Raw genomic sequence first — 27,951 nt, 5'->3', positions numbered from 1 at the left:
GGGTGTGTGGATAGGGGGGATTGGATGAAGGCAGTCAAAAGGCACAAACCAGTTATAAGATAAATTAGTACTAGGGATGTAATGTACAACATGATAAATATAATGGACACTGCTGTAAGTTATACATGATAGCTGTTAAGGGGTAAATCCTAAGAGTTCTCGTCACAAGGAAAATTTTTCTATTTCTTTAATTTTTTATCCATATGAGATGATGGATGTTCACTAAACTGATTGTGACAGTCATTTCATGATGTATATAAGTCAAATCATTATGCTGTACCCCTTAAATTTATACAGTAATGTATGTCAATTATATCTCAATAAAACTGGAAGAAAAAAACAAAAATAAAATTTAAAAATAATAAAAATCTTATATAAAAGAAAAAAGTATATTTCATTTGAAGAATATATTTTAGTTGACTCAGTTATATCCAAAATATCTTACCATTTTAACATATCATCAATATGAAAAATTAATGAGATAGTTTACATTATTTGGGTGCCTAAATTTTTTTTCAATTAATTAATTAATTTACTTTTGGCTGCCTTGGGTCTTCGTTGGGTTGCGCGGGCTTCTCATTGCAGTGGCTTCTCTTGCTGCGGAGCACGGGCTCTAGGCTCGAGGGCTTTAGTAGTTGTGGCTCTCAGGCTCTAGAGCACAGGTTCAGTTGTAGCACATGGGCTTAGTTGCTCCCTGGCATGTGGGATCTTCCCGGACCAGGGCTCAAACCCATGTCCCCTGCATTGGCAGGCAGATTCTTAACCACTGAGCCACCCGGGAAGCCCTGGGGGCTAAATTTTTGAAATCCAGTGAGTATTTCACACTCACTGCACATCTCAACTCAAATTAGCCACATTTCATGGCCCAAGAACACATGTGGCCAATGGCTACCAGATTGGATAGCATAGCCCAAAACAGATGTCACTCTTTGCAAGGCCATCTGCTAGCAAGGGGTCCAAGCAGGCCCTCTGGCTGCGCCCAGAGCCAGACAACGCGATGGCAGGAATGAGTCAGATCTGCTCCAAGCCTCTGTCCTCGACAAGGGCATTCTCAGAACATTTGATACCAACTTGGCTCCCTCTGTCAGGGCCTCCCTCCTCCAGGAAACCTCCCGAACTCCCCACCTTCCTCCAGCCTGGCTGGCCCTGTCCCAGGCCACCCTGCAGGACCTTTGCTGTTCCACTGGGAAAAAGGCCAAGACCCTCAGGAAGGAACTGATCGCAAGAGACTGTCAAGAGTTGGGGGAGGTGGTAGTGTCCCTGAGAAGGATCCTGGCTTGGTTGAGGAGACTTGACTAATCTGGGAGGTCTTCCTGGAAGAGGGGCCCAGAGCAAAGTCGTTGGCGTCCCAGCGGAGGCACAAAAGCCTCAGCAGCAGTGAACATTTACCAGACAGAGAGGAGGGAGGCCTGGCTCTTGCTCAGCATGTATCGACAAAGAGGAGATGTGTGGTTGGGGACACAGGGGTCCCCAGGCTCTGGAGGCCTCAAATGCCAGGCAGGAGTTTGCCCTTACATCCAGGGACCATGAGGAGCCACTGGAGGGCTACAGCAGGGGCTAAAAGCCTCCCAGATTGGAGGAAGAAAACTCTCCCTGAGGCTCAGAAAGCACTGGGCATCTTGGCCTGAATTCACCTTCTAACTCGGGGCTCAAGTGCAAATGCTGTCAGGTGCAGTTCATAAGCTCCTCCTGCTGCCCCTCCCTGGCCCCGCTGAATGGACTCATGCCCGTGCCCTGGCAGTTCCTGGTTTGGCAGTCTGTGAGTCTAATATAAATCCTTCCAGCTGCAACCCAAATGCTGTCTTCAGGGGCATGTGAGGGTGAGCTGCTGGCTCTTTATTCCCACTGAGCTGCCCTACTGGGACAGGCATTGCAGGGAAGGCATGGGGACACAGGCGCCCCGGGCTCAGCTGGGCCCCCATGTGTCTCTCGGGTCTTCAGAAAGGGGCTCTTTCTCCTGCTCCTCCTCTCTCCGCTCCTGCTCTGAGTGACAAGTTGTTGGTTGCTCTGGGCACAGGTGTCAGGGCACAGGTGTCTCACTGCCCTGTCTCTCCGGTTGCCCAGCCTCTGGGGGAACTGCGGGGTGGTGAATCCTTGCTGCTGCTGCTTCTCCTGAGTGTTCAAGAGTAGAATTTGGGGGTATACCTTTTTCAGCCAGAGGAAGCCATGTCAGGGATCAATAAATTGCTCAGGGAATCCCAGAGCATCCAGGCCTCGAGGATTCCTGGTCTGACCCCACTCTACAGATAGAACAACTGAGGCCCAGACACAGAACAGAGTCTGCTGAAATAAGTTGGTGGGAGAGGTAGGATTTATGACCCCTGGTCCTGTGCTCTTCACCCATCACGAGAGCCTAATGTAGCAGAAAGACGCCTACACCGAGTTACTCCCTGCTTGCCTATCCTGGAGCCTGAAATCCTGCCATCTGAGCTTCAGGGCTCACAGTTGAGAATGGTTCTCTGATGAAAGGCAAGTGGCCCTGGAAGGTGCACACAGTAATACCTTACGGGGGAATGACTTTATCACCTCCTTTTCAGTCTGCTCTGTGATCTCTTCTCTTGGCCTTGGTTTCCCCATCTGTAAAATGTGTTAATGGGAGGCCCAAGGGGCTTAAGGTAGGACTTGAGGGAGGAGAGAAAGCAGATTTCCCAGAGGGAGAGTCAGGCTGTGACCGAGTGGGGGGCAGACAGCCCTGGATCTCAGGATGCAGGTGACCCCTTGTGCCCCCTAAACTGAAAGAGGACATAGTGCTGGGACAAAACTGCAGGGACAGATGACCAGAAGAGCCTCCCATGACCCCCAGGACCTTGCCCATCAATGTGACGGGAGAATACCTGGGATGAATTTCCTCCCAGCCCGATGTAATGGGAGCTCAGAGCTAGATTCAACTGATTTACAGAAAATAAAGGCATTTAATGTGTTTACCCAAGTCCATGAACTATGACCCCTGCAACACGAGGTCTGTACTTTAGGAGAAGTCAGTGTTTGGAAATGGTCTCTCCTAGGAGAGAAGAGCTCAAATGGCATAATTTCAGGCAGGGGCAGGTGAGCTGAAAAGATATTATGGGGGCAGCCAAGCCTTCAAAGCCTTGGCCCCAGCACTAAATCCAGAAGCTTGTGGTTTCTGGGGGCAGCAGAGGGGACTGGGGGGGGGGCCCTTACCCTGTGCAGCTCAGATTGGCCAGGTACAGTTGCTCACACGCGTCCTTTGACCCTGGGCTGGGGGTGGAACGCTGAGCACCAACCTGGTTGCTTTAGCTGGCGCCAGTGGCAGTTCCGGCAAATCTGGGAGCCGGGGTCAGGGCACAGCAGCCAGCTCTACAGTCTTTGGGGCACCTGCCTTGATCCCAGTGCCCCCTGAGGTCAGAGGTCATGCTGAGGAAAGAAAGTCAGGTGTCAAGAGCTACCAACCCCAGCCAACTTCATTAAGCCTTGCTGTAAGTTAAGACGCTTAGAGATGGGCCCTCAGCACCCACACAAGACCTCGCCACCATGTCAGGAAATGCCAGGCTTTACTCCCTTCTTTATCTGTCCCTCTTCACACTGACACCCAGGAGAACTGGGGTTGTGGCCGTGGGAACAGAAAAAGGAAGAGCCAACGTTTAGGGTTCCACTATCAGACCTGGAGCCCCTAAATCCCAACGTTTTACTATAGCATATTTTAAGATTTATGGAAAAGTTGAAAAAATACAATGAATAGCCATAGACTGGCCACCCAGGCTCCCCATTTTATCACGTTTGCTCTCTCCCACTCTCTTTCTTCATATATACATTTTTACAAACTCTTTGAGAATAAGTTGCAGCCATGATACCCTTTCACCTCTAAATACTTCAGTGGTTTTTCCTAAAAACAAAGACATTCTCTTATATAACCACAGTACAAGAATCAAAATCAGGAAATTAACACTGTTACGTTGCTATTATCTAATCAATGTACCTTATTCAAATTTTCCTCACTGTCCCCATAACGTCTTTGTAAACCCCCCAAATTCCCAGACCATGCATTGCATTCAGTTGTCCAGTCCCTTAAGTCTCCTTTTCTCTGGACAAGTTCCTCAGTGTGTCTTTGTCTTTCACATCCTTGATATGGTTGGAGAGCACAGGCCAGTGATGTAGTAGGACGTCCCTCAGTTGGGTTTGTCAGGTGTTTTCTCTTGAAGAGACTCGGGTTATGTACTTTTTGTGGGAAGATCACAAAACAGTCCCATGTTGCTTCAGCACATGATATTGATTTGTCCCATTACTGGTGATGTTAACTTTGTTTTTTGTTGTTATTTTTAAATGGAAGCATAACATATATACAGAAAAGTACATATAGCCAATGAACTTTCACAATCTGAACCCACATGTGCAACCAGCACCCAGATCAGCAAAAGCATGTTTCCAGCACTCCATACCCCCCAAGTCCTCATTACGTTCCTACCTCCCCAAAGTAACCACTGTCCTGACTTTTAATAGCATAAATTACATTTGTCTGGTTTCGAACTTCAACTAAATGAAAGTATTTACTTCAGAAACATCCTTGGTTTCTGGATTTTTTGCTCATAGTATGTTTGTGAGATTCTCAGAGCCTCCTTTTTAGAATAATAAACGCCATACCTCCCATTATGAGCCTACAATGAAAATTGAAGAAAATATAACTTATCTCTACACATAATTTCAAAAAATCAGTGTAACACTTTAGTTGTAGTATAAAGCACAGTCATTTATAATGCATAATAAGATATATTTATATATACAAATAATATAATTTTCAATAAAGTGATATGTGTGGCAGTATGTAAATGCTGGGGCACAAGGATGTAATGAAGTCTTCCTGTGTTTGCGCCCATACTCAGAAGCCCTATAACATGGCAGCTACGAATGCATTCCAGGCAGAGGAGCACGAGCATTGTTGCCATCATGGTGAGACTTTTCTATTTGGTGAACAACTCCTGGTAAAATACCAAATGACACAAAGTATGATAATTTGCTACATATTAAACCTGTGCAGGCATTACTTTGTACTTCCAAATAAAATGGAACAAGGTTGTAGACTCCAATGGAGATAAACAGATTCTTCACCTGTTTGAACATCCAGGTGAGATGTTTGAAGGTGGGACAAGACTCAGACAATCCTTTGTTGTGTGAATCTATCCTGTAGGACTCCTAGCACCCTGACCACCCCAAATGCCAGGGTCTCCTCAGCCATGTGACAACTGACCCCAGATTCTCCAAATGCTTTCTGAGGTGTTACCACAAGTCTAGGGGACAAATGGGGAGGTCATCTGGGGGTCAGAGAACCACAGGGTGTGCACCTGGGGGGGCGTAGGGTAGAAGGTTGGGCGTGACCTGAAGGAGGAGGGGGCATGGATGAGAGCACTGATGGGGTTTCTAAGGTGGGGCCTCCCCATGGCCAGCTCCTGGGTAGCAGGCTGGTCTCTGGGCATGGAGGATCGGGGACCCTATGTGGACCTTGCTACCCATCCCCCAACTCCTCCCTCAGAGGATGCCACCAGGGCCTACTTTCCTGGGCCCTGCATGGACATCTGTTCAACTGCTCTGGATCTCTCAGGAAGTGCACCTCCCAACAGACATGGGGGCCCCATCATCTGTAGCTGGGGACCTCTGGGGACCTCTCTGGGCTGAAAAGCCAGTTAAGCCAAACACCAAAAGGATTATAGGACCCTCACCTGTGTAATCAGATATAAAAACAATACAATATGATACTAAACTGACAGGTAACTATAAAGAAGTTAAACATAGTTCTGATTTCTCCCATTATGCTTTTATTTTAATAAAATATTAAATAAAAAATTATTTTAAAGCACCTTCCTTTGGTGACCCTGAGAACATGCTCCATGAGCCTGTGGTGTGAGCGACCAGTGAACACAATCCATGGACTGACTCATTTAATTAAACCCAATACCTTCTGAGGTGGGCACCATTCTTATTCCCATTTGGCAGATGAGATATTGAGGATAAGACTGATTAAGACACTTGCTCTGGGTCACAGAGCGGGAGTTGCCGGGATCAGCATTGGCCAACATTCAGAGCCAAGCCTGAGCCACCACTCTGTAAGCCCCTTAAAAGGCATTCAGCCTCTCCACCACTGACTGTCAGTTCCTGGCACTAAGCACTGTGGAGGGATGTACACACACACACTCAGGTGCTTCCCGCAGTGTGTTTACGCCTTACGCCCCCTGGTGGCCATGTGTAGCTTGGTCTTTGGTCCATCCCAGCCAGTGATCACTAGCGGGGGCCCAGCCCAGCTGTGCTGGCAAACAACCTTGCCCAGCAGGTTACTACTTGTTAAAATATTTTTTGCTGTTGTTTGTGCTTCTGCTTCACTAGCATCCTAAGCTCTTGCTTCCTCTGCTGCCCAGGGGGTCCAGCACTGGGTGGAGTAGGCAGCTGGTCAGTGCCACCGAGACCACTGGGCTACTGGGGAGAGGGCATGCGTGAAAGTCTGAGACAGTGGTCCCACTGTTCCCCAAAGGTATGGAGGATAGAGGAGGGCATTCCAGGCAGGGGAACAACAGGGACAAAGGCCTGGAGGCAGTTACATGGAACTGAAGGTGAGCATGGAAAAAAGCTGAATTAAATTTGACCCAGTCTCCAGCAGAGTCTGGGGGCGGGGGTGCCCTGATTACAGTGACAGGTCCTAGTTCTTTAGACAGAAATATTTCTGGAGCCAAGAAAAGGAGGACAGCTCTGCTTCAACACCCCACATACTGTCCCCTGCCCCCATTCTGTAGTCACAACACACCTGGGGGGGGTCACCCCGACAACATACATGGGAATGGCTGCCTCCATTCAGCAGATGGAGAAACGGAGGCTCTAAATTCACCCGAGGCCGCTTGCCCAAGTCATGTGTCCAATCAATGGCAGAGCTGGGGTTCTTGTGTCTGCCCAACCCTAGGCCCAGCCTCTGAAACTACATTACACGGGGTGCGCTTTCAGAGGCAAAAGAGGCTCTTGTCTTCTGGGAAGGCAGGTGTAAAAAGTACTGAGGGGCTTGGCATTTCATAAATGAGTCCCAAGGCCACAGTGCCACACTGGTCCTTAGCAGGGAAGAAAAAATACCCAGTCCACAGCACTGTTGGCAAGTAAGTAATGTAAGTTGGTGCAGCCATTATGGAAGACAGTATGGAGGTTCCTCAGAAAACTAAAAATAGAATTACCATATGATCCAGCAATCCCACTCCTGGGCATGTATCCAGACAAAATTCTAATTCAAAAAGATACAATATGACCCAGCAATCCCGCTACTGGGCATATACCCAGAGAAAACTGTAATTCAAAAAGACACATGCACCCCAATGTTCACTGCAGCACTATTTACAATAGCCAGGTCATGGAAGCAACCTAAATGCCCATCGACAGACGAATAGATAAAGAAGATGTGGTACATAGATACAATGGAATATTACTCAGCCATAAAAAGGAACGAAATTGGGTCATTTGTAGAGATGTGGATGGATCTAGAGACTGTCATACAGAGTGAAGTAAGTCAGAAAGAGAAGAACAAATATCGTATATTAACGCATATATGTGGAACCTAGAAAAATGATACAGATGAACTGGTTTGCAGGGCAGAAAAAGAGACACAGACGTGGAGAACAAACGTATGGACACCAAGGGGGGAAAGTGGCAGGGAGGTGGGGGTGGTCATGGGATGAATTGGGCGACTGGGATTGACATGTATACACTAATATGTATGAAATGGATGACTAATACAAACCTGCTGTATAAAAAAATAAATAAAATTCAATTTAAAGATTAAAAAAAAAAGATACATGCACGCCATTCACAATAGCCAAGACATGGTAACAACCTAAATGTCCATCAATAAGTGAATGGATAAAGAAGATGTGGTACAGGGCTTCCCTGGTGGCGCAGTGGTTGAGAGTCCGCCTGCCGATGCAGGGGACACGGGTTCATGCCCCGGTCCAGGAATATTCCACATGCCGCAGAGCGGCTGGGCCCGTGAGCCATGGCCGCTGAGCCTGCGCGTCCGGAGCCTGTGCTCTGCAACAGGAGAGGCCACAGCAGTGAGAGGCCCGCGTACTGCAAAAAAAAAAAAAAAAAAAGATGTGGTACAGATATACAGTGGAATACTACTCAACCATAAAAGAGAACAAAATAATGCCATTTGCAGCAACATGGATGCAACTAGAGATTATCATACTAAGCGAAGTAAGTCAGAAAGAGAAAGACAAATACCATATGATATCACTTATACATGGAATCTAAAATATGACACAAATGAACCTATCTACAAAAGAGAAACAGACTCATGGACATAGAGAACAGACCTGTGGTTGCCAAGGGGGAGAGGGTTGGAGGAGGGATGGAGTGGGAGGTTGAGGTTAGCAGATGTAAGCTATTATACATAGAATGGATAAACAACAAGGTCCTACTGTATAGCACAGAGAACTAAATATATTCAATACCCTATGATAAACCATAATAGAAAATAATATTAAAAAAGAATGGATATATATGTATAACTGAATCACTTTGTTTACAGCAGAAATTAACACAACATGGTAAATCAACTATTCTTCAATTTTTAAAAAATCCTATAGGAAAAAAAAACAAACCCAGTCCACAGACTCCCAGCCTTCGACAAGAAGTGGGGTGTTCAGATAGAGGCTTCAATTGTCGCTATTGCCTGATTAAAGTATATTTGATTTGTCACGAGTGTGGTTGAAATGCACCAGCCCTGCATTGCCCACTGGAGGACCAGGTTCAGAAAAGACGCATACATTGTTAGCATCCATGAAGATGAAGTTCCTATTAAGTTATAGTCTTTACCTAAAGATGGCTAAACAGAAACACAGCATGGTGAGAGGGTACCCCGTACAGTGTACAGGGGCTCTCTCTCTGGCTTTGGAGAAGCCTAAACTGGTCCCTCAGGCTATCAAATATAGATAAGAAGCTTCTAGGAATGTGGCTTGGCTGAGAGTCCAGAGGCCAAGGCCCAGACTCCTCTTAGCCACAAGCTTAAAGGAGAACATGCGGAAGTCCGTTCAGGTCTTCGGACTCTATTTTGCTCTTCCAAGAATGGATATATGGGCATCTCACAAAGTATATGTGTTCTGCCAGATGTGACTAGATTTTACGGCAAAAAGGAGGTTCATGGTGAACTGTTTTGAATTGCTGCTATGAAGTTGGATGAATTTCTTTTACTGCACAATTTTTCAGCACCTTGACTAAGCCATTGTTCATCGTGAATCTCTTCCAGTGCAGGGTAGTATGGATGTGGTCCTCTTCTCTCAGAATATTTTCTGGGATTATGTTCCATGGAGCACACTTTAGGAAAGCATGGGTGAGATGCTCCTTCAAGTTCTTCCCAGCCCTGGCCAAAGGCTTGGAGATGAGACAGGCAGACATGGCTCTAAAATTCAAGCCCTTCCCTTGGTTAGCAAGGCCAAGACCTTTGTCCCTGCTATTTTCTCTCCATCAAATGCTTTCTCCCAGATACTGCCAGGCTCACTCCCTAACTTCCTTCAGATGTCTGTCCAAAGCTTATCTTATCAGATAAAACTTCCTGATTCCCCATCTAAAACATCAGGCTCCTCCAGGACCCTGTCCTATCCCCAGCTGCCTCTCTTGCCCCTGAACAGCCTCTACCAAGCCTGTGCTGTGCCTTCTTCCTTCCCACTCCCATGTGTAATTATGTCAGATAGACATTATTGGGGTTTTTCTGATTATTAAATACATGCTGCCTGTTAAAAACATTCTTTTAAAAAGGAAATAAAGAAATAAATGGACTGGCAAAGAATGTGAAAGTTCCTGCAGAGATAATCATTGTTAACTGCTGGCATGTGTCCTACTAAACTTTTCTTTGCCCGCAAAGGCATGTGCAAAGAGAAAGCGGGGGTGGGGAGAGATGCAGAAATAATTGCTGTTATTATCAAATGCCTTCTCTTCTTTGTTGTTATCTGGTTTTTCCATCTGAATTCTGTCCTGGTCAATAGCTCCTTCCTGGACTTTCCAACCTGAGTCTTGGCTTCCTGTTGGGCGTTGGGGGTGTGCTCAGGCCAAGGTGCTGACATTCCACCTCTGACCCTGCCTGAAAGGGGCGCCCTGGGATCTCAGGGCGTGGCCTCCACAGGAGGGGCGAGAGAGCATTCAACGTTGCCCGGAGGACTATTGTTTCACAGGGTAGCAAAGGATGGAGCTGCAAGGGAAAGAACAGGAAGTGTGCTTCTGGGGGGCTCCAGGTCGTCTCCCAACTTCCTCTTGCTTCCTCTTCCCCACACTAGGCCCCTATTGCTGTTCTTCTACTTCTCTCCAGATTTACTTTCAAGAAGAGATACGTCATTGGCAACCTAGAGTACAAATGACAACTCCAAGGGCCACACAACTGCCCTCTCCAAGTAGTTCTACAGAGACTCCAAGAGAGGAAATGACTGGCCCAGGATCACATAGCAAGTAGGTGGCAGAGCTGGGCCTCAGGCTTGGGACTCCAGGGTGATGGAAAATTCTGAGCTTGCCAGTTAATATGGCCTGAGTGAGAATGGGTGTGGGATGGTGGTGGCAAAGGGAATGATTGAGCGTCACAGAAGAAGCTGCCCCCTGGCCTGGGTCATCACAGCCCTGGCTGCAGCTGTTCCATCAGGCAGCTGAAAAAGATTGACTTGTGTTTGGAGAAGCCTTAAAGAGACAGAAACACAGGTCGTATTTCCCCTCAAAGGCTCTGCCCATCTTCTACTGAAGGGCAATCTTAGGTTGGCTCTAGAAGCTAGGAGCTTAACATAACCATTCTGAGGCCTCCTGATAAACTGGCAAGTCTGTCAGTGCTGTTGCTTCAGAACAGGTTTAAGAGGGCTGAGGCAGGACTTGTATTTTTCAAAAAATCCCAAGCCTTTGTCACGAGCATCCTCAAGACTTGCTAAATATGTCCCTGAGTTTGCTGCTCTGCAGGGATTGGTAACCATTCCCTCTAAAGGAAATGGAGGTGGTGTGTGTGTGTGTGTGTGTGTGTGTGTGTGCGCGCGCGCGCGCGTGTGTGTATGTGTGTACGTGCCCGTGCGTGATCAGTTTGGGAGAGGACAGTGCCAGGGAAAGCCACCTGCTTGGTTAAAAGGTGGTGAAGTTAAACCACTTGATTTAGGATGGCACAAATGTGCTCAGATCAGCAAGAAGGCTTTTCTGGGCTTATTCAGCTGCCTTGGGCAGCAATGATAACACAGAAACATTGCAAGGGCAAGCTCATGTTGGCAAAGAAGACATCTGAGGGTTTTTTTGTTTTGTTTTGTTTTTTTGCGGCATGCAGGCCCCTCACTGCTGTGGTCTCTCCCGCCACGGAGCACAGCCTCTGGACGCGCAGGCTCAGCGGCCATGGCTCACGGGCCCAGCCGCTCCGCGGCATGTGGGATCCTCCCAGACCGGGGCACAAACCTGTATCCCCTGCATCGGCAGGCGGACTCTCAACCGCTGCACCACCAGGGAAGCCCCATCTGAGGTTTTTTATAAACTCTCCCAGATATCAGGCCAGATATGGTTTTGACAGTTAGACAAAAACCTTCTGCCACCATCTCAATTCCTCCTGACACAAGATCATCCTCAAATCCAGCTTTCCTAACATTCCATAGATGGTCTTATCTGCATTGCTAGGGAATCAGGGGACTTGGCCAGAATCATCTAAGAGATCTATCTCCCTACCCCCGCCACTCCTCCGTTTTTAAAATACAGTTTTGCTTCTTCTTTTTTTTTTTTTTTTTTTTTGCGGTACGCGGGCCTCTCACTGTTGTGGCCTCTCCCCGTTGCGGAGCACAGGCTCCGGACGCGCAGGCTCAGCGGCCATGACTCACGGGCCCAGCCGCTCCGCGGCATGTGGGATCTTCCCGGACCAGGGCACGAACCCGTGTCCACTGCATCGGCAGGCGGACTCTCAACCACTGCGCCACCAGGGAAGCCCCTGCTTTTTTTTTTTTTCTAATTATACAAGATATTATACAGATGGGGTAATGTGTACTTATTGTAGAAAATTTGTAAGGTTTGCCTTTGACTGCCTCTGTAGGATAAATTAGAAGAAGTAGAATTAGTGGGTCAAAGATCTGTCCATTGGGCAGCCTCAAATTACACTCCCACCTGCCAAGATAGCAATGCCCACTCACCAACATTAGGTATTAATCATGTTTTAATGTTTGTCAGGTTGACTGAAAAAAATCAGTATCTCATTTTAATTCACATTTGCTTGGTTTTGAGTGAGACAGAGTATTTGTACATATTTTCTTGGAAAATGACAGCTGAGCTGGTGCTTTCCCTTTCTCAGGGCAGAGATAAGTCCTTTTCCTTCATTTTTTTTCTAATAAGACCTTGTGACAAGGAAGCCTTGGGAGACTGGATAGGGTTCTTGGGCTAGCCATCAAGTATAGGGAAACTAAGCTGGTTATACCCTTTAAACAAAAGTTCCAGTGCACACAAAATCCTCAAGGGTGCATTTTTACTTTGGAAGTGGTGTGTGTGTGGTAACTTAGAAACTCAGTGGTTTCAGACAGCAGAGTGATGTAATATTCTCAGGAAAGTGTGGTGAGGGCAGCCATCTGTGTGTCCCCTGCCGTTGGCCCAGGGCCTGACATATCGTAGGCACCCATAAGCTGTGCTGCCTCTGTGCTGAAGGATAACCTTCTATAACCCCAAATGGACTATCTATACAAAATAATAATAATTGTACCCATTTATTTAGAATCCCTTGGAGTTATTTTTAGTTTAAGTATGAAACAGCCATCTTAATATCCAGGAAGAGAGATATTGCAAATTCTTACTTACTGGTAGAACTTCCGGAAAGGGCCAAGGGTGAGTGGCGGTATGAATATCATATCAGAGGCAAGTCTGACAGGAGCTGTTTTATGGCAGCCATGTCCTTGGATCCAGGTGGGCTGGCCAGGCTCCCCAGGTAAGCCAGTGTGTCTTCCTTCCAGAAGACCACCTTTTCAGGGATCTAAGTGGGCTTTTCTGGTCGTCTCCTATTTTTCTCTGCCTCCAGGGAAGACTGCACTTGATTTATCAGAGATAATAGATGAGTTCTAGTAAAGCAATTCCAGCAGGCCATAACTGGAATTCCACAATGGAAGGGACTGAGGAAATATCTGGTGTCCTGGTTCTCAGCCTTTCTCAACGTACCAACCACTAACTATTGTGGTAACCATCAGTGGCCATGCCAATATAATTGTCAGTTCAAGGCCCAGTGGTTGGTGGGGAGCCAATGAAGACTTTACAGCAGCAATTTGAGCTGTAGAAGGGTCACCTACCTGATCTGTAGAAGCAGAGCAACTAGGGCTAAGTTGAAGTCACAGGTGGGGAGACCAGATGAGAAGGTTGCAGTGGAGTGGGAGGGTAGCTGGAGGCAAATAGTTGGATTGGAGAGATATTTAGGAGGTGAGATGAACAGGATTAGATAACAGACAGGAGACGGGTGGGGGTGAGGGAAGAGGAGTCAAAATGACTCCCAGGCTTGGGGCTTGGGTCTCTGAGCAGATGATGGGGCCATTACTGGGTTAGGGGAGGAGAGGAAGAGCAGGTCTGGCAGAAAGATGAGTTTCAGACAAGCTATGTTTAAGGTGTACATAGGGCCTCCAGAGGGAGGCGTCCAAGTGGATATAGAAGGGTGTGGCGCCTGGGAGAGGGGTCTGAACTGGTCAGCACAGAAATGGAGAGGAAGCCGTGGGGTATTATTAACAACAGTGAGGAATGGGAGAGGTTGCTCGGTTTGGGGTGCGCAGAACGGGGAGGGGGGAGTGTCACGTGGTGGGGGTGCTCAGCCACAAGACTGCCTGGTCCCGAAGCCCGCCCCCGAGCCTACCCAAGGTCAGAGCCTGAGGGGGGTGCGGGTAAAGGTTGGGTAGGATGGGCGGGGGAGGGGGAGGAACCAGATTGGGCCTCTCTGGATCCCGCCCTCTCTCCCTCCTCAGCCATTGGGCAATTACGCTGTCCGTCAGGTGCCCGCCTCCACGGATGAACCAATAAAGGGTGGCGAGAGGATGCTTCCTTCTCTAGCTGGATCAGCACAAGAGGTCCCTTCAGGGAGGTGAGTCCGGGGTGGAGGCAGCTGCGGCACCGCAGGCTGGCGCAGAATTGACTGACGGACCCGGCGGCTTTGGCGCAAGCGGGTGAGAGGAGGACCAGGGTGCGATGTAGGGAAGGGGGTGAGCGCGGGATGTGAAAACCTCTAACCTCGCCGGGTCCGCTCCGGCCCGCAGCATCGGCTCACGTGATGGGGTGGAGAGTGGAGGTGAGGTGAGGGGGCGGGCCCGCGGCGGACGGGGAAGAGCCTTGGTCACAGCTACGGTCACCCGTCTCGCGCGCACGCGCCACGTGGGTTCGCGGCCTTGCTCAGGGCCTTTGGCTGTGTACCGGGACTTCCGCAGTAGCTGTTTTAGCCCTCGGAGTACCCTCTGTGAGCTCAGCATCTCAACTGAATTCTCCTTTTTTATAGACCCGGAAGCTGGGGCTCAGGGACGTGGCCGCGCCAGGGTTTGAGGGAGATAGGGCTTGTTGGACTTAGGAGGCCGCGCTCTTTCTTATCTGTGAGGCTTGACTTTGGGATCTGTTTTCTTTAGATACGCGAAATTGTCTGGGTCCGGTCTGCGGCAGACCGCCTTGCGTCGGGCATTGCCGCCTGGCTTCTCTGCAGGGCTGGGGGTGGGGTTGGGGGGCGCGGGGAGGCGCCCTCTGCGCGCCCTGCCCGACCGCACCAGTTCGTAGTTCGGCGGGGTGGGCTGGGGAGAGGGGGCGGTCCTCAAGTGTGGGCGCTCTCCACACCCCAACAGACAAACTTGAGGAGGGCAGGATTCATAAACGAAATCTGAAAACACGTGGAAACTCTCCTCCCGGGTCACCAGAGAAAATAGAAAATAGAGCAGCTTTTTTTTTTTGTCTAAGGAAAAATACCACCAGAGGCTGTTGAAGGTGCTAGGAAACTGCTTCCTTCATGCCCTTGTGGAGGCAGATGTGAACGTTTTGGAACTCAGTTTGGCAATATGAGTCTACACCCTTTCACCTACTGATGCCAGCCTTGGGAAATAAGTAGGTTAAAACCTAAGTAGGGGGGCTTCCCTGGTGGCGCAGTGGTTGAGAGTCCGCCTTCCGATTCAGGGGACGCGGGTTCGTGCCCCGGTCTGGGAAGATCCCACATGCCGCGGAGCGGCTGGGCCCATGAGCCATGGCCGCGGAGCCTGCGCGTCCGGAGCCTGTGCTCTGCAACGGGAGAGGCCACAACAGTGAGAGGCCCGCGTATCGCAAAAACAAAAAACAAAAAACAAAAAACCCTAAGTAGGGGAAAGGTTGAGGCGTTAGGCGTTGCAGTTTGGTATTTTATAAGTAGAGACACAGTGGAAACAACCTCTAATCCCCAATGATACACCTAATGATAAAAGTAATAATACCTTTTTTGGAGCCGAAGGGTTATATTTCTTTAAACCATCACAAAACCGTATGAAACTAATATTCCCATTCCACGGATGGACAACTGGAAGTCAGGCAAGTGAAGTAGTGTGTCCGCTGCTAGACAGCTAGTATCGTACCTAGTGTGCTTTTGGGCCTCTGAAATGGCCATGTTTAGCCACTGTTTGAGGCATTCATTTACATACATGTAGAAAAAGCTCTGGCCAGTTTTATTAAAGAAACTTTGCATGATTTACTTTTCACCAGTTTCTTCTGGCTTGTTTCTAATCATCACCTGGATCAGTGTACATACTCTGTAGTATTTTCCTCATGCTGTGCCCAATTCAATATTATTGCCGCTGTAGTGACGGACACCAGTTTTGGCCAACATGGTGTAGTACTCTAGTTCAGATTTCCTCAAGGCTGGGCCGTTGTTGGCGAGGAGGACCAGGTTCACTTTGCCTTGTCTGATCATCTTCAGAGTCTGCTGGTACCCCAGCACATACTTTCCACTTACCATAACCAGCTGGAGCCTAGAATTGATCTGTCTCCGGCGACTTTTCCATCTTTTTTGCTGCCACCATCTTCCTGGTTTAGGTGCTGGATGGCGTCCAACAGAAAGCAGCCACCAAGATAGCTGGGGAGCAAGAAAGAGCTTATATTTAAATGAACACTTAAAGCCTACTGGGGAGAGTGAACGTGGGAGCTGGGCACAGGGCCCTGGCAAGGGAAAGGATTTGGGAAGGAGGAAAAGGTGGCCTCTGGGGTAGCCCTCAGTGACTCTTTAAGATCAGAGAGTGTTTAAAAACCCATTTTCTGAAATGTGATTATATCTTATAATGGGAGGTGTGGAGACTTGCTTAAGTATTTTGAGATTAAGTGTTTTCAGAAGTCATTATTTTTAAAAAATTAAATTTAAAACTTTCTTAAACTCTCAAATTTTCAGGTTTAGAAAAAACCCTTTTTGCTGAAGGAACGCATTCGCTCATACAGTTTCAGAATGTCAAGTACTGTGTCCTACTGGATTTTCAATTCTGCAAGAAACAGCATTGCCACATTACAAGGGGGACAACGTTTATATTCAAGATATGCCTCAAATAGGATTAAATCAAAATGGAGGCTCTTTCCCCAGGGGCCAGTCACCCTAAAAAACAATGCCTCATGTGGTGGCATTGCTCTGCAGAAAGCCTATAGACACACATCAACAGAGGAAGATGATTTCCACTTGCCGCTCAGCCCTGAGCAGGTAAATGAAGTGCTGCGAGCTGGTGAGTCGGCCCACAAGATTCTTGACCTTGTCAGTGGAGTCCCAAGTTCGGTGTTGCGGTTTGAGAGCAACCAGCTGGCTGCCAATTTCCCAGTGGAGGACCGGGGAGGTGTAGCCGCCTGCCTGCAGACCAATGGGCTGATGTTTGGTGTCTTCGATGGACATGGTGGCCACGCATGTGCTCAAGCGGTGAGCGAGAGGCTCTTCTACTATGTGGCAGTGTCACTGATGTCCCAGCAGACGCTGGAGCAGATGGAGGGGGCGATGGAAAGCATGAAGCCCCTGCTGCCCATTCTGCAGTGGCTCAAGCACCCAGGGGACAGTATCTACAAGGATGTCACGTCAGTGCACCTTGATCACCTCCGTGTCTACTGGCAGGAGCTGCTGAACCTGCACATGGAAATGGGGCTGAACATTGAGGAAGCATTAATGTACTCCTTCCAGAGGCTGGATTCTGACATCTCGCTAGAGATCCAGGCCGCCCTGGAAGATGAGATGACCAGGAACCTTTCACTCCAGGTTGCTTTCTCAGGGGCAACAGCTTGCATGGCCCATGTCGATGGAGTTCACTTACATGTGGCAAATGCTGGTGACTGCCGGGCCATCCTTGGTGTCCAGGAGGACAATGGCATGTGGTCTTGTCTGCCCCTCACCCGGGACCACAATGCCTGGAACCCAACCGAGCTGTCACGGCTAAAGAGGGAGCATCCTGAGTCAGAGCACAGGACAATCATCATGGACAACAGACTGCTCGGTGTCCTCATGCCCTGCAGGGCCTTCGGGGACGTCCAGCTGAAGTGGAGTAAAGAGCTGCAGCGCAGTGTCCTGGAGCGGGGCTTTGACACCGAGGCCCTCAACATTTACCAGTTCACCCCCACACACTACTACACTCCACCTTACCTGACGGCCAGGCCTGAGGTCACATACCACAGGCTGAGGCCCCAGGATAAGTTCCTTGTGCTGGCCTCTGACGGCCTGTGGGATGTGCTGGGCAATGAGGATGTGGTGAGGCTGGTGGTGGAGCACCTGGCTGAAGTGTGTCGGCACAAGCCAGACCTGGCCCAGAGACCTGCCAACCTGGGACTCATGCAGAGCCTGCTGCTGCAGAGGAAAGCCCAGGGGCTCCACGCCACCGACCAAAACGCAGCCACACGTCTGATCAGATACGCCATAGGGAACAACGAGTACGGGGAGATGGAGCCTGAGCGGCTGTCGGCGATGCTGACATTGCCGGAGGACTTGGCAAGGATGTACAGGGATGATATCTCTGTCACTGTGGTGTATTTTAACTCAGACTCGATTGGTGCATCTTACAAGGGGAGTTAAGAGTCTCCCATCCTGTTGCCAAGGTTAACTTAAATGCTCTTCTAAGACATGTTCACTTACTCTTAAACTGGCTATTTAGACCTTGTTGTTAAAGGGCAGGCAGATGTAGCTTGCTTAATAGACTAACGTGAGAGAAAAAACAGCCTAGGATTAAAAACAATAGTAGTGATTTTATGTCCCTGCATGTTTTGGTCACCTCTTCTACGCAGAAAGGGTGGAACACAGAGACCGTAGACTTGGCTGGGGCTCGTGTAACCCAAGTCCTTTTATAAATACACTGTTGTTAAACTGTCAGCCTGAGCCTGCGAAGTATAAAATGAATCATGATTCTAAGGATATGAAGAAGTTCAGGATCTTAGGAGGTCTTGATACAAAAATCTGCAAAGTTGATAATTCTCAGTTCGTAATCATGGCCTTCTAGACTATGAAGGGAGGTTTTGTTTGTTTTTTATTTTGAAGTTCCTAAAGACCTAGGTTTACACAGCATATTACAGGATACTTTTCTATGCAATATTCTAACTTTTTTGTGTGTATGATTTTACTTGTGAAAACATTTTGTAATGCTGCATTCTAGTTCCGATTTAGTTTATTTTAAAATTGAGTCCTCAAACTTGCAAACAGGCCTGCTCTAAGCGAGCATGCTTGGAATGAGTTTTCTTGGTTTTCAGCTGAGGGTGAAGGTGGCCAGGCCTCTGAACCGGCTGAATTTATTTGTGCAGCTTTCGGACCTTTCCACTGAGTCCCACCCCCTGAACCTTTGAGCCATGCTAGGAGGTTACTTCTGTCTGGGCCTTAACTCCTTTCCTGCATTAATAAAATTTCCTCCGGGGTTTAGTAAATCTCTGCAGATTTACTCATAGCACTTAACCTTTCTGATTATACCTCTCAGACATTCTTCTAATTCCACCTAATGTTCCTTCCCCCTCTGCTATGCTGAACTCCCTCACCCTGCTGCTGACTGTGCAATACTGTCTAGAAAGAATGCTCCCAATTCACATGGTTGCAGGGAAGGAGAAAATTCAAGATTGCATGTGGTAATTGTGACAGACAGTTTAGGCAGGACTGCTTATACAGTGGATTCTAGACTTAAAATTCAGCCTGAATCTGGAGAGGTAAAAACATGAAGGACCTGAGAACAGTCACCTAGTCTCCCTAGCTGCATCCCGAGGGGCAGTGGGGAAGAGGGAGGAGTGAGATTTTTCAGATGGGACACTTGCCTATAGACTGTGGGATAAATGGCCATTGCTACTCCTCAGGAACTAGGCCTTATTTAATATAGGAGTTGGGGCAGAACCAAATGTAACCTGTACTGGCTTCTATGGGCTGCACAGTCTGTGTTTATTTGAAAATTAAACCATGTGGATCCTTTCTGGGGGGATGAATTTCATGTTCTGAATTGCTGTAGCATTTAAACAACAGGAAATGTGTCCCTAAATGGAAACACAAATATAATCCCACAAAAGCTGACACTTTTTATGTTCCTGCACTGTCTTCATTGATCGCTCTCCTCACCCCCTTTCGTACTGAAAGGAAAGCAAACAGCTAGGTTTGACTTCCACATTTTTGTCCACATTCAGGACATTCAAGTGTTGAGAAACTTCTAGCCTGCGGATACTTCCCTGTGCATTTACTGATATGGCTTCATCTAAGAAATTCTCCTTTGAGTGCTTAAGCCTTGGTCCTTTTATTCTGAAACTATTAATCTTCCTTCTGATCTCCTAGATCTTCAGAAATAAAACGTGAATCCCTGTCATTCAGCTTGCATGACGGTTTGTTACTAGAGCCTGCTTGTCTGACACCCTTGTTCTTTATGCGAGCTAAACCCTGGTGCACGCTCTCATTTACCGGGATTACAGGGTCTGAATCCTGTTTTGGAGCCTAGCTTGGGTCATAAATATAGCTGATTAAGTAACCTGTGTGACAGTTGAGAGAATACAGACTTCCCACCTATTCCTTCAAGGGTATCTGTGTTTTTTCTCAGCCTAATAGATTTCCTGCTTTCTAATTGGTATATTGAGAGAGAGGAAGGGCTGGTTTCTTGTCTGCCTTTTGCCATTGTGAACTCTGTCTGCTCTTGCCATGAATGCTCCACGGAGCAACTCCTGGTTAAACCCCAGCATGTCTGATTCCCTGACCACAGTTCTGCTGTCACTGGCCTTCCTGAGGCACATGGGCTACCACTTGAGGACACTTGGGATTTGAGAGGGAGTTGGTGGTACTTTGTCAGGTCTTCCGAAACACTTATCATTCCTTTTATGTAAAGATTCTGATATTGAGACTTCTGAAATGAACTAAAAAAATGAGATTGAATCTTTAATGTTTAGGATGTCACTTTTGAATAAAGTATGCTTTGGTGCTTTAAACAGCATATTTACTGTTTTAGGTAAGAAATGGTAATATTGGCATGTTTTAGATATTGTTTTTTATGTAAATAATACAGTTCTCCTGATTCTGGGGATTGGTCAAAATGGATAGAGAAGTTCTAAATTCAAGTTAGCGTGCTAGGTCAAGTTACTTATTCAGTTTTCTGAGACGTTATTTGTAACATTAAAGCTAATATATTATAATGAAAGTGTAAACTTTGAGGTATGTTAATATATAAACATATTTTTCCCAGAAGTACGATTGGCCTAAAAGATCGAGTGGGTTAAGACTTAGTTTAGACACAACTGAGCTGACACCTTTTATATGAGGGAAATAGAAACAACTCAAACTTGAATTAAAGAATAGAATAATTAATTGTATAGAACACGACAGTGTATTCAGAATGAGTCTAGCTTGACTCTTTCATCCATCAGCCCCTAGTGACCTATTTTTCGGTTTGACAATCTTGGGGAAACCTTAACTTCCCAGGTTAAATCAGGATATCCTGGAACTGAGCTATCCTAGTTTCATTGTTAGTGGTTCATTTGTCGCTGAACATGACTCCCATAGCAGAGAATGCCCGGGTGTGGCTTTGAGGCTGGGGAATAAAGGCTGGTGGTACCGCTTTTTCCTGTGAGCTGCCACGTGTGTTACCAAGTGGAAAACACACATGGACTGCAGTGCGACTGTCTACTGAGCAGGCTGAGGCTCTGTTCCCGATGCCTTGGGCACCTGACGTTTAGTTTAACTGGCCTCCTTGAAAATATTTCTTATAAAACATTTACTTGGAAAAATTATTAACCATGTTCTTTAGTATTTACTGACATTTGTATTGTAAAGTGTATACCAATGTTTTTTTGACATTGATTTTCTAACCATGAGAGAGATTTAAATGAAATTTGTAAATAAGAGAGGAAAAATGAGATTTGGTTTCTTTTGTTTTTGAATATTCATATTTTTAAGGTCCTTAGGGTACTAGATTAGGCCAGCCTTTGTTTCACCACCTTTATCTGGTCTGTTCAATAGTCCACCCAAAAGAGAAATTTTCTTTGCAAATTTTCGATGACTGCTGAGCACACAGGAAGTCCTTGCTTAATGTTAACAGTGTGTGGGAAGCTGAAAAGAATGAAAAGGAAGTGTGAAGGCTTTTGTTGTGAGGGTCTCCACACACTCAGGGCCAAGGCCTGCTGGGATTTCACATTATCTAACTGGCCTTGTAAAACCAGCTTCTTTGTTAATCTTGAATTCAGAGCCAGCTTTGGGGAAAATGTCTAGGCAGCTACCTAGATAGAGTTGAAGACCCCACTCCATCCCACCCCCACTGACTGAGTTTTATCTCATTGCCTCTGAGTGATACAGCTCATAAGGACAGCTCCAGTGGATGCTTCTTAAAATGCAAATACAACTATTAAGTTATTAAATTTAGTATGGACTAGGGTGGTTAAACTGGGCCTTGAGGAGGAGCAGATTTGGGGGAGAGAAAGGTAGAAAAGGGAATGTCTGAGGTCTGCTAAGGGTAATGGAGGAGCTGTTTCCTTCTTTATAACATGATAAAAACAGGCCCAGAGGCTTGAAAACTTGCCCCGACACTGTGGTAGGGCAGGAATTTGAACCAAGTCCACTGTGCTGTGCACATGTCCCAATACTGGGCTTTCAGAAAGGGATAATAATGCAGGAAAAATCCCATGGCCCACTTTTGGCACAGGGTGGGTGGGTGGAGAAGTAGGGTGTGGTGACAAGAAGCTAGATGGATAACCCATGCATTCTAATATCCCATCATTTGGAACTCGATAAACATAGAGGGAAAACAGGGAGAATTAAATTTTAAACATTGCGCTCTTTAACTAGAGGGGGAAGTCAATTTATACTGTTCTTTTCACCTCTAGAGTTTTTGCTTCCATTTTATTTGATGCTACTAAATGGCCTTAAGTAGTTCCCAGGCTAGTGACCCTCTGTATCGTGGGTAGCTGGCACTCCAAGCAGCTCCCTCTGGGATGGATGGGTGAACCTCTACTGGACCTCCATGGATCACAGTGTCTTTGTTCCATTGACCCCTGACCTTACCTGTTCCTGGCTGGGAGGAGCAAGTGGGGATTGAGGGGGCCAGAGTTCCCCTTCCGACTTTCACTAGCGAGGGCATAAGTGAAACCGAGCAGGACCCTGTGGGGCCCTCCTGGATACAAAAGCTGCCCCCGCCTCCCGTCTCCTGTTTTTTATTTGTAGAAAAGGCCCTGGTCTCCTAGGCTTTCCCAGAGTTCCAAAGAGCGGCACAAGAGTTACTAATTAGGGAAGTGAAGGAATTCAGAAACAAAGGAAAACCAGTTAAACAACAAAAGTAATGACAATAGCTCATGGATAAAACACTTCCTCCTCAAGGTGAATACGTAACTATCTGACACTTAGCTTTGAGTTGTTCTGAAGGAACTAAACCCCACCCCACCACCCCAGGTGGAGGATGGTGACTGCGTGCTGACCACAAGCACTGTGGACCTCAGACTGGTGGGAACCAGAAGGCGGATGATTGAGATTACCAAGACACCACCCTGGAAATCCCTGCCCTTTCCCCAAAATAGTTGGAATAATCCTCCCACTTATTAGCCTATGAAATTACCCAGCCCATAAAAACTAACCACCTAGGGACTTCCCTGGTGGTACAGTGGTTAAGAATCTGCCCGCCAATGCAGGGCACATGAGTTCGAACCCTAGTCCCGGAGGATCCCACATGCCGTGGAGCAACTAAGCCTGTGCGCCACAACTACTGAGCCTGCGCTCTAGAGCCCGCGAGCCACAACTACTGAGCCCGCATGCCGCAACTACTGAAGCCCACGCGCCTAGAGCCCGTGCTCCACAACAAGAGAAGCCGCCGCAATGAGAAGCCCGCGCACTGCAGTGAAGAGAAGCCCCTGCTCACGGCAACTAGAGAAAGCTGGCACGCAGCAACAAAGACCCAACGCAGCCAAAAGTAAATAATAAATAAAATAAATTTTAAAACCCCCCAAACCAGAAAACTAACCACCCCGTATTTCGGGGCCCCCTCACCTTCTGCCTATGGAAATGTGTATCTCTGCTTTCACTTTACTGTGGCTCGCTAGCTCTTGAATTCTCCCCTGCATGAAGCCAGGGACCCTCGCTTGGCAGCCCGTCCCAGGAACTTGACAGAGACCTGGGACGTGACCATCCTCTCAGGCCCCATTTTCCTGCAACCTCTTTACAAAGGATATTAATAAATTTACTTCTTACCTGTCACTTTGCCTCTTGCTGAATTACTTCTGCGCCGAGACATAAACAACCTGAGTTTCATTAAGTCCTGAGACGAGTTGTGGTTTTCAGTTGGAATATTGTGGGTTCGAGTCCCATCTGAGGTGTGTGGCTTCACAGCGCCGTCTCCGTGCAGCAGATGAATAGAAGGAATGTCTGCCATGAGCTACTGCTCTGTCCAGTCCACCTGCAAACACCTTGTGTGGCCCCGGGGCCCGGCATGCAGAGCTGTCCGGGGATTGGCTCATGACACTGGGCACAATGGGGATGGGGAAGGGCCAGCCCGGGGGTCTGGGATGGGCTCTGGGTATATTGTGGAAGTAGGGGCAAGAGTTGTAGTGAAGGTTGAGGGGGAGCTGGCCAAAAGTGGCTGAGTGGGCAAGCAGGAGCCCCTCAGGTGATCTCTGGGGATGGGGAAGTGGACAAGGCCACGCAGCGACCTCAGAGAGGACGTGGCTTGCTCTTCATCAGCACGGAGTGGGGTGAGGGCAATGCAGAAAGTCTCACCTCAATCCCCCCACTTGCCCTGCGGTGTTGCCACCAGGTGCTGCTGGGCATTTGTCCTTGTTTTTCTCCTCCCCACCCTCATCCCTGTAATGTCAGGCTTAGCCCCCTGTCCTACTGATTGTACAATGAATAAGGAGGGATGGGGGGCAGATGGGTGGATGGATGGATGAATGGATGATCGAGGGAGGAGCAGATAGAGAGGAACCAGCAAAAGAGAGATCAGAGAAGTAGGAGGAAAACTATGAGTGGGTGGCATGGAAGTGAGGAGAGGCGGGTGAGGAGTGTCCAGACCCAGAAAAGACCGTGGGCATGGATGGATGAAAATGAACAATTAGCTAAAAAGATCACTAAGGAAAGATGAGGGCCATTGGGTATTCTCACGTGGGACTCAGGACACAGGATGGGCCTAGACAGTGAGGTAGAGATGAGAAGTTGGCTTTGTGAGAGCTGAGCTGCTGGGATGACCCTTCCTCTGAAACAAAGCAAAGCAGTGGGTGGGGGGACGGGGAACGTCGTCAATAAGCCAAGATGCTCCTTGGTTGTGGAAGGGGAGGGTGTCCACAGGCTGACTTGGGGTTCCAGGGGCCCTGCTGACCACACACTGGGCTTTGGCAGGGAAGGGTGGAGGAGCTGGACCTCTCCAGAGCTCTGCCTGGTGGCTTGGTCTCTAAATCTGAGGATGGCATGACAGGAGCACCAACGTGGAGCCCTGGTGGCACAGGCCTTTGCCGTGGGATGCTGTGGTCAAGCAACATGAGGCGGGTGGCTGCCTCTAGATGTCAGCATCGAGCCACGTTGGCACCCGCTGCAGCAGGAGTGGGAGGAAAGCGTTCCAGAGAAAACGAGGCCCTGAGCCTCACGCCCAGGTGGAGCAGGGTCTCCGGGGACTGCAGCCTGGAACCCCCTTCCGGGAGCCTCACCTGGCCCTGGATGTCCTTGGGCCTTGAACGAGTGGGTGGTAGGAGGGGAAGGACCCTGTCCTGCGGTCACGCAGCCCTGCCTTGTGGAGAAGGGGCTGTTGGGATCCTAAGAGAGGCGAGGGGGTGGCTGTCACCTTTTCTGGTCTCCCCCAGTGTGAGTGTTCCTTTCTGGGGACTGCCCCACATCTTTGAACCCTTCCCACCTCCACACTCTGCTCCCTGCAGCCAGTCCCACAGCCCCCACCAGCAGCTTTGGGGTTCACTGCCTCCTGCCCACAACCTGTCCCAGCCCCAAGAATGGTCCAAACCACCTTTACCCTCCTCCACCCCCAAACAATAGATGCCCCCTCTGGTCAACTCCTCCCAGCATACAGCTCTCAGAGCCATCTTGGTCAGACTCGAATCTGGCCATGTCACTCCTCTGCTCCAAGGGAAAGCTCAGAATCCTCCTCCCCAGGTGTGCGGGCGCAACAGTCACACATAGAGGAAGGAGTGAGAAAAGAGAAAGCGGTCTTTGTCTTATCCCACAAGCTGGAGTCACCTCTTCTAAGGGTCAGGCCAGCGCCCTGTCACCTCTGGGATATAGCCTAGAACCCTCCACCTCTTATTCCTGGCTGTGGTTTAAGGTAAGGGTTTTAAGGTCCACATCTGTGAGGGTGTTTCCAGAACAGATTAGCATTTTAATCAGTAGACTGAGTAAAGAAGTGGGTAGACATCATCTAATCCATTGAGGGCGGGGATAGAACAAAAAAGTGGAAGGAAGAGGAAAGTTGCTCTCTGTTGAGCTGGGACATCCATCTTCTGACCTCGGATATCTCAGGCCTTTGGACTCTGACTGGGAATTATATCCTTGGCTCCTCTGGTTCGTAGGCCTTTGGATTTGGACTGGAACCACACCACTGGCTTTCCTGAGCCTCCAGCTTGCACAGCAGATGGTGGGACTTAACCTCCATAATCACAAGAGCCAATCCCTTGTCCTCGCAACCATATGAAGCAAGTATTATGAACCCATTTTACAGATGATGAAACTGAACCTGGAGGGGTAAAATTATGTGCCCAAGGTCATAAAACTAGTAAATGCAGAGCTGAGTTTCAAACCCTGGTGCTTGTCTCCAAAGCTTCCTTGTAGCTTTCGTGCAATTGCTAAGAGATCATGCAATTCTGTTGAATATCTACTCATCTGATTTTTTAAAAAATGCCCTGTCTGCTCCCCAAAAGCCTGGCAGGATGGAGTAAGCTCTTGGTCCGTGGAAGCATTCTAGCAGAAGCTGCGGGGAATACTTGGCAAGACGAGAACTGGATGGACTGTGGGGTCCTCTTGTGCCTGGGGTGGGACTATATGAATACAACACAGGACAGACCTCGTATATGGCCTTTCCCTGCGTCCCCAGTCGGTCTGGCCTATGGAGTTGGGGAGGCAAGAGCAGGTGGAAGCTAGGGGTGGAGGCTGGCCTTGAGCAGCAGGAGGGACCAGCAGACCACAGCCTGCCCTGTTCCCCTGACCCCGTGGCCCTGGATTGGTCTTGGATCCCCTCCCTGCCCTGGGCCTGGCACCTCTGGCTTAGGGGAGGGCTCAGAACTCATCAGTCATACAGTGAAGCCTGTTCTCTCACCCAGCACCTGTTAGAATTTATCCGAAAGAGAGAGACAGACAGACAGAGAGGGAGGGAGGGAGGGAGGGAGGATCAGGCAACTGTACAAAGGGGTTTGAACAAAAATGGTCATAGCACTGGTATTTGTAAGAAAGAGAAACTGGACACTGCTGACATGTCCTTCCTCTACATACTGGACAAATAGATTCTAGCATAACCATCCTGGTGGACTTTAAAAGTGATAGTGAAAAAATAAAGTGATGATGGAAGATCTTTATTATTTGACAGGAAAACTACTAAATGTAAATCCTGTAAATGAGGGGATAGGAAATCAGATTGCAAAACAGAATGTACAGTACAACCCCAAGTTGAAATCCCTCCCCCCAGAACTCCCCCCCAACACTCACACGCACACGCATACGCATACGCGCGCGTGCACGCACGCGGGCGCGCAGTCCGCCCCTCCACCAGCTCCCTCGTGACTAACTGCATTGGCCAGGGGCTGGTTCATGGGGGAGGGGACTGCGACTATATTGGGAAGGGGATGAGATCACCCAAAGACTGGCTGATTTAGAACTGGGTAACTTTTTCCACCCTTGTGGCTCTCAGCGTCTTTTGTGCTGGATCATAAACCGTGGCGCCAGCCTACAGGGTGGAGGGGGACCGTGTTCCCCGTCCCGAGGGGCGGAGCGGTGGCCGAAGCTGGATACGGCACAGGTGGTGGGCTGAAGTTGCGATAAAATGGCAGAATGGGTCTAGGGGTCCATGAGGCCCAGCTGGGACCCTACAAGAGCTTTGCTCCCAGCAGATCTGAGTGTCCTGTCACTCCACAGGGACCTTTGTGGGCGGAAAGTGCATTTTGTGGGTGCAGGAATATCCTAGAGGGTGGAATATCCCTTGTGGTGAGCTGAGCTGCGTCCCCTTAGGCCCAGCTCTAATGCCCTGTTATGTCTTGAGATTCCTACTTGCCAGTCTGGCCTTCCCCTGAGAGGACTCTCCCCGTTTCTCGACAAACCCAGGGAAAACCCTCGTGCGGGTAGTTGTGGAGGGGAGAGGCCTGGACTGGGAAGGGGATTGGGGTCCAGTTCCAGCTCAATAAATAAATGAGTTCAGTTCAGCTCCCACCTGGACCTCAATGCCCACCCGACTCCCTCAAACCCGTTCTCCTTCACGGAAACATCCCAGTAAGTCTTAACCCTCTGAGCCTCTGCCCAGGCAGCTGTCCCAAACTGGCTACACTTCCCCACTCCAGCTGCCTGGGTCACCTCCACCCATGAGCTGGGTCAGGTGCCATCTGTCCCCCAGGTCAGTGTCCATCGTATTGGCTTGTCCGTGTTCA

General features: G+C 48.5%; 1 protein-coding gene and 1 pseudogene across 5 annotated transcripts; one reads left to right on the top strand and one right to left on the bottom strand.

Moving 5' to 3' along the window:
* The first annotated feature begins 13,925 nt into the window (after positions 1-13,925).
* On the top strand, positions 13,926-20,334 carry PDP2 (pyruvate dehydrogenase phosphatase catalytic subunit 2). Of its 5 annotated transcripts, none has more exons than XM_033407760.2 (2): positions 13,926-14,023; positions 16,325-20,334. In XM_033407760.2, the coding sequence occupies exon 2, from the start codon at positions 16,379-16,381 to the stop codon at positions 17,969-17,971; it is 1,593 nt and encodes a 530-aa protein (XP_033263651.1). In that variant the 5' UTR covers positions 13,926-14,023; positions 16,325-16,378; the 3' UTR covers positions 17,972-20,334. The 5 variants fall into 5 exon arrangements, with proteins under 5 accessions (XP_033263651.1, XP_004280935.1, XP_033263653.1 ...); XM_004280887.3 differs by having other exon boundaries at positions 13,991-14,105; XM_033407762.2 differs by lacking the exon at positions 13,926-14,023 and adding an exon at positions 14,102-14,122.
* On the bottom strand, positions 15,632-15,962 carry LOC101275209 (60S ribosomal protein L30-like; annotated as a pseudogene).
* Positions 20,335-27,951: the final 7,617 nt, after the last annotated feature.

Source organism: Orcinus orca, chromosome 20, assembly GCF_937001465.1.
Source record: "Orcinus orca chromosome 20, mOrcOrc1.1, whole genome shotgun sequence".
In the NCBI taxonomy this organism is placed as follows: domain Eukaryota; kingdom Metazoa; phylum Chordata; class Mammalia; order Artiodactyla; family Delphinidae; genus Orcinus; species Orcinus orca.
The sequence above is the reverse complement of the archived record's forward strand: the minus strand, read 5'-3'. Positions and strand labels throughout refer to the sequence as shown.

Bases quoted from the DNA above. Each gene is read 5' to 3' on its own strand.
- PDP2 (XM_033407760.2), top strand. From the start codon at position 16,379: ATGTCAAGTACTGTGTCCTACTGGATTTTCAATTCTGCAAGAAACAGC.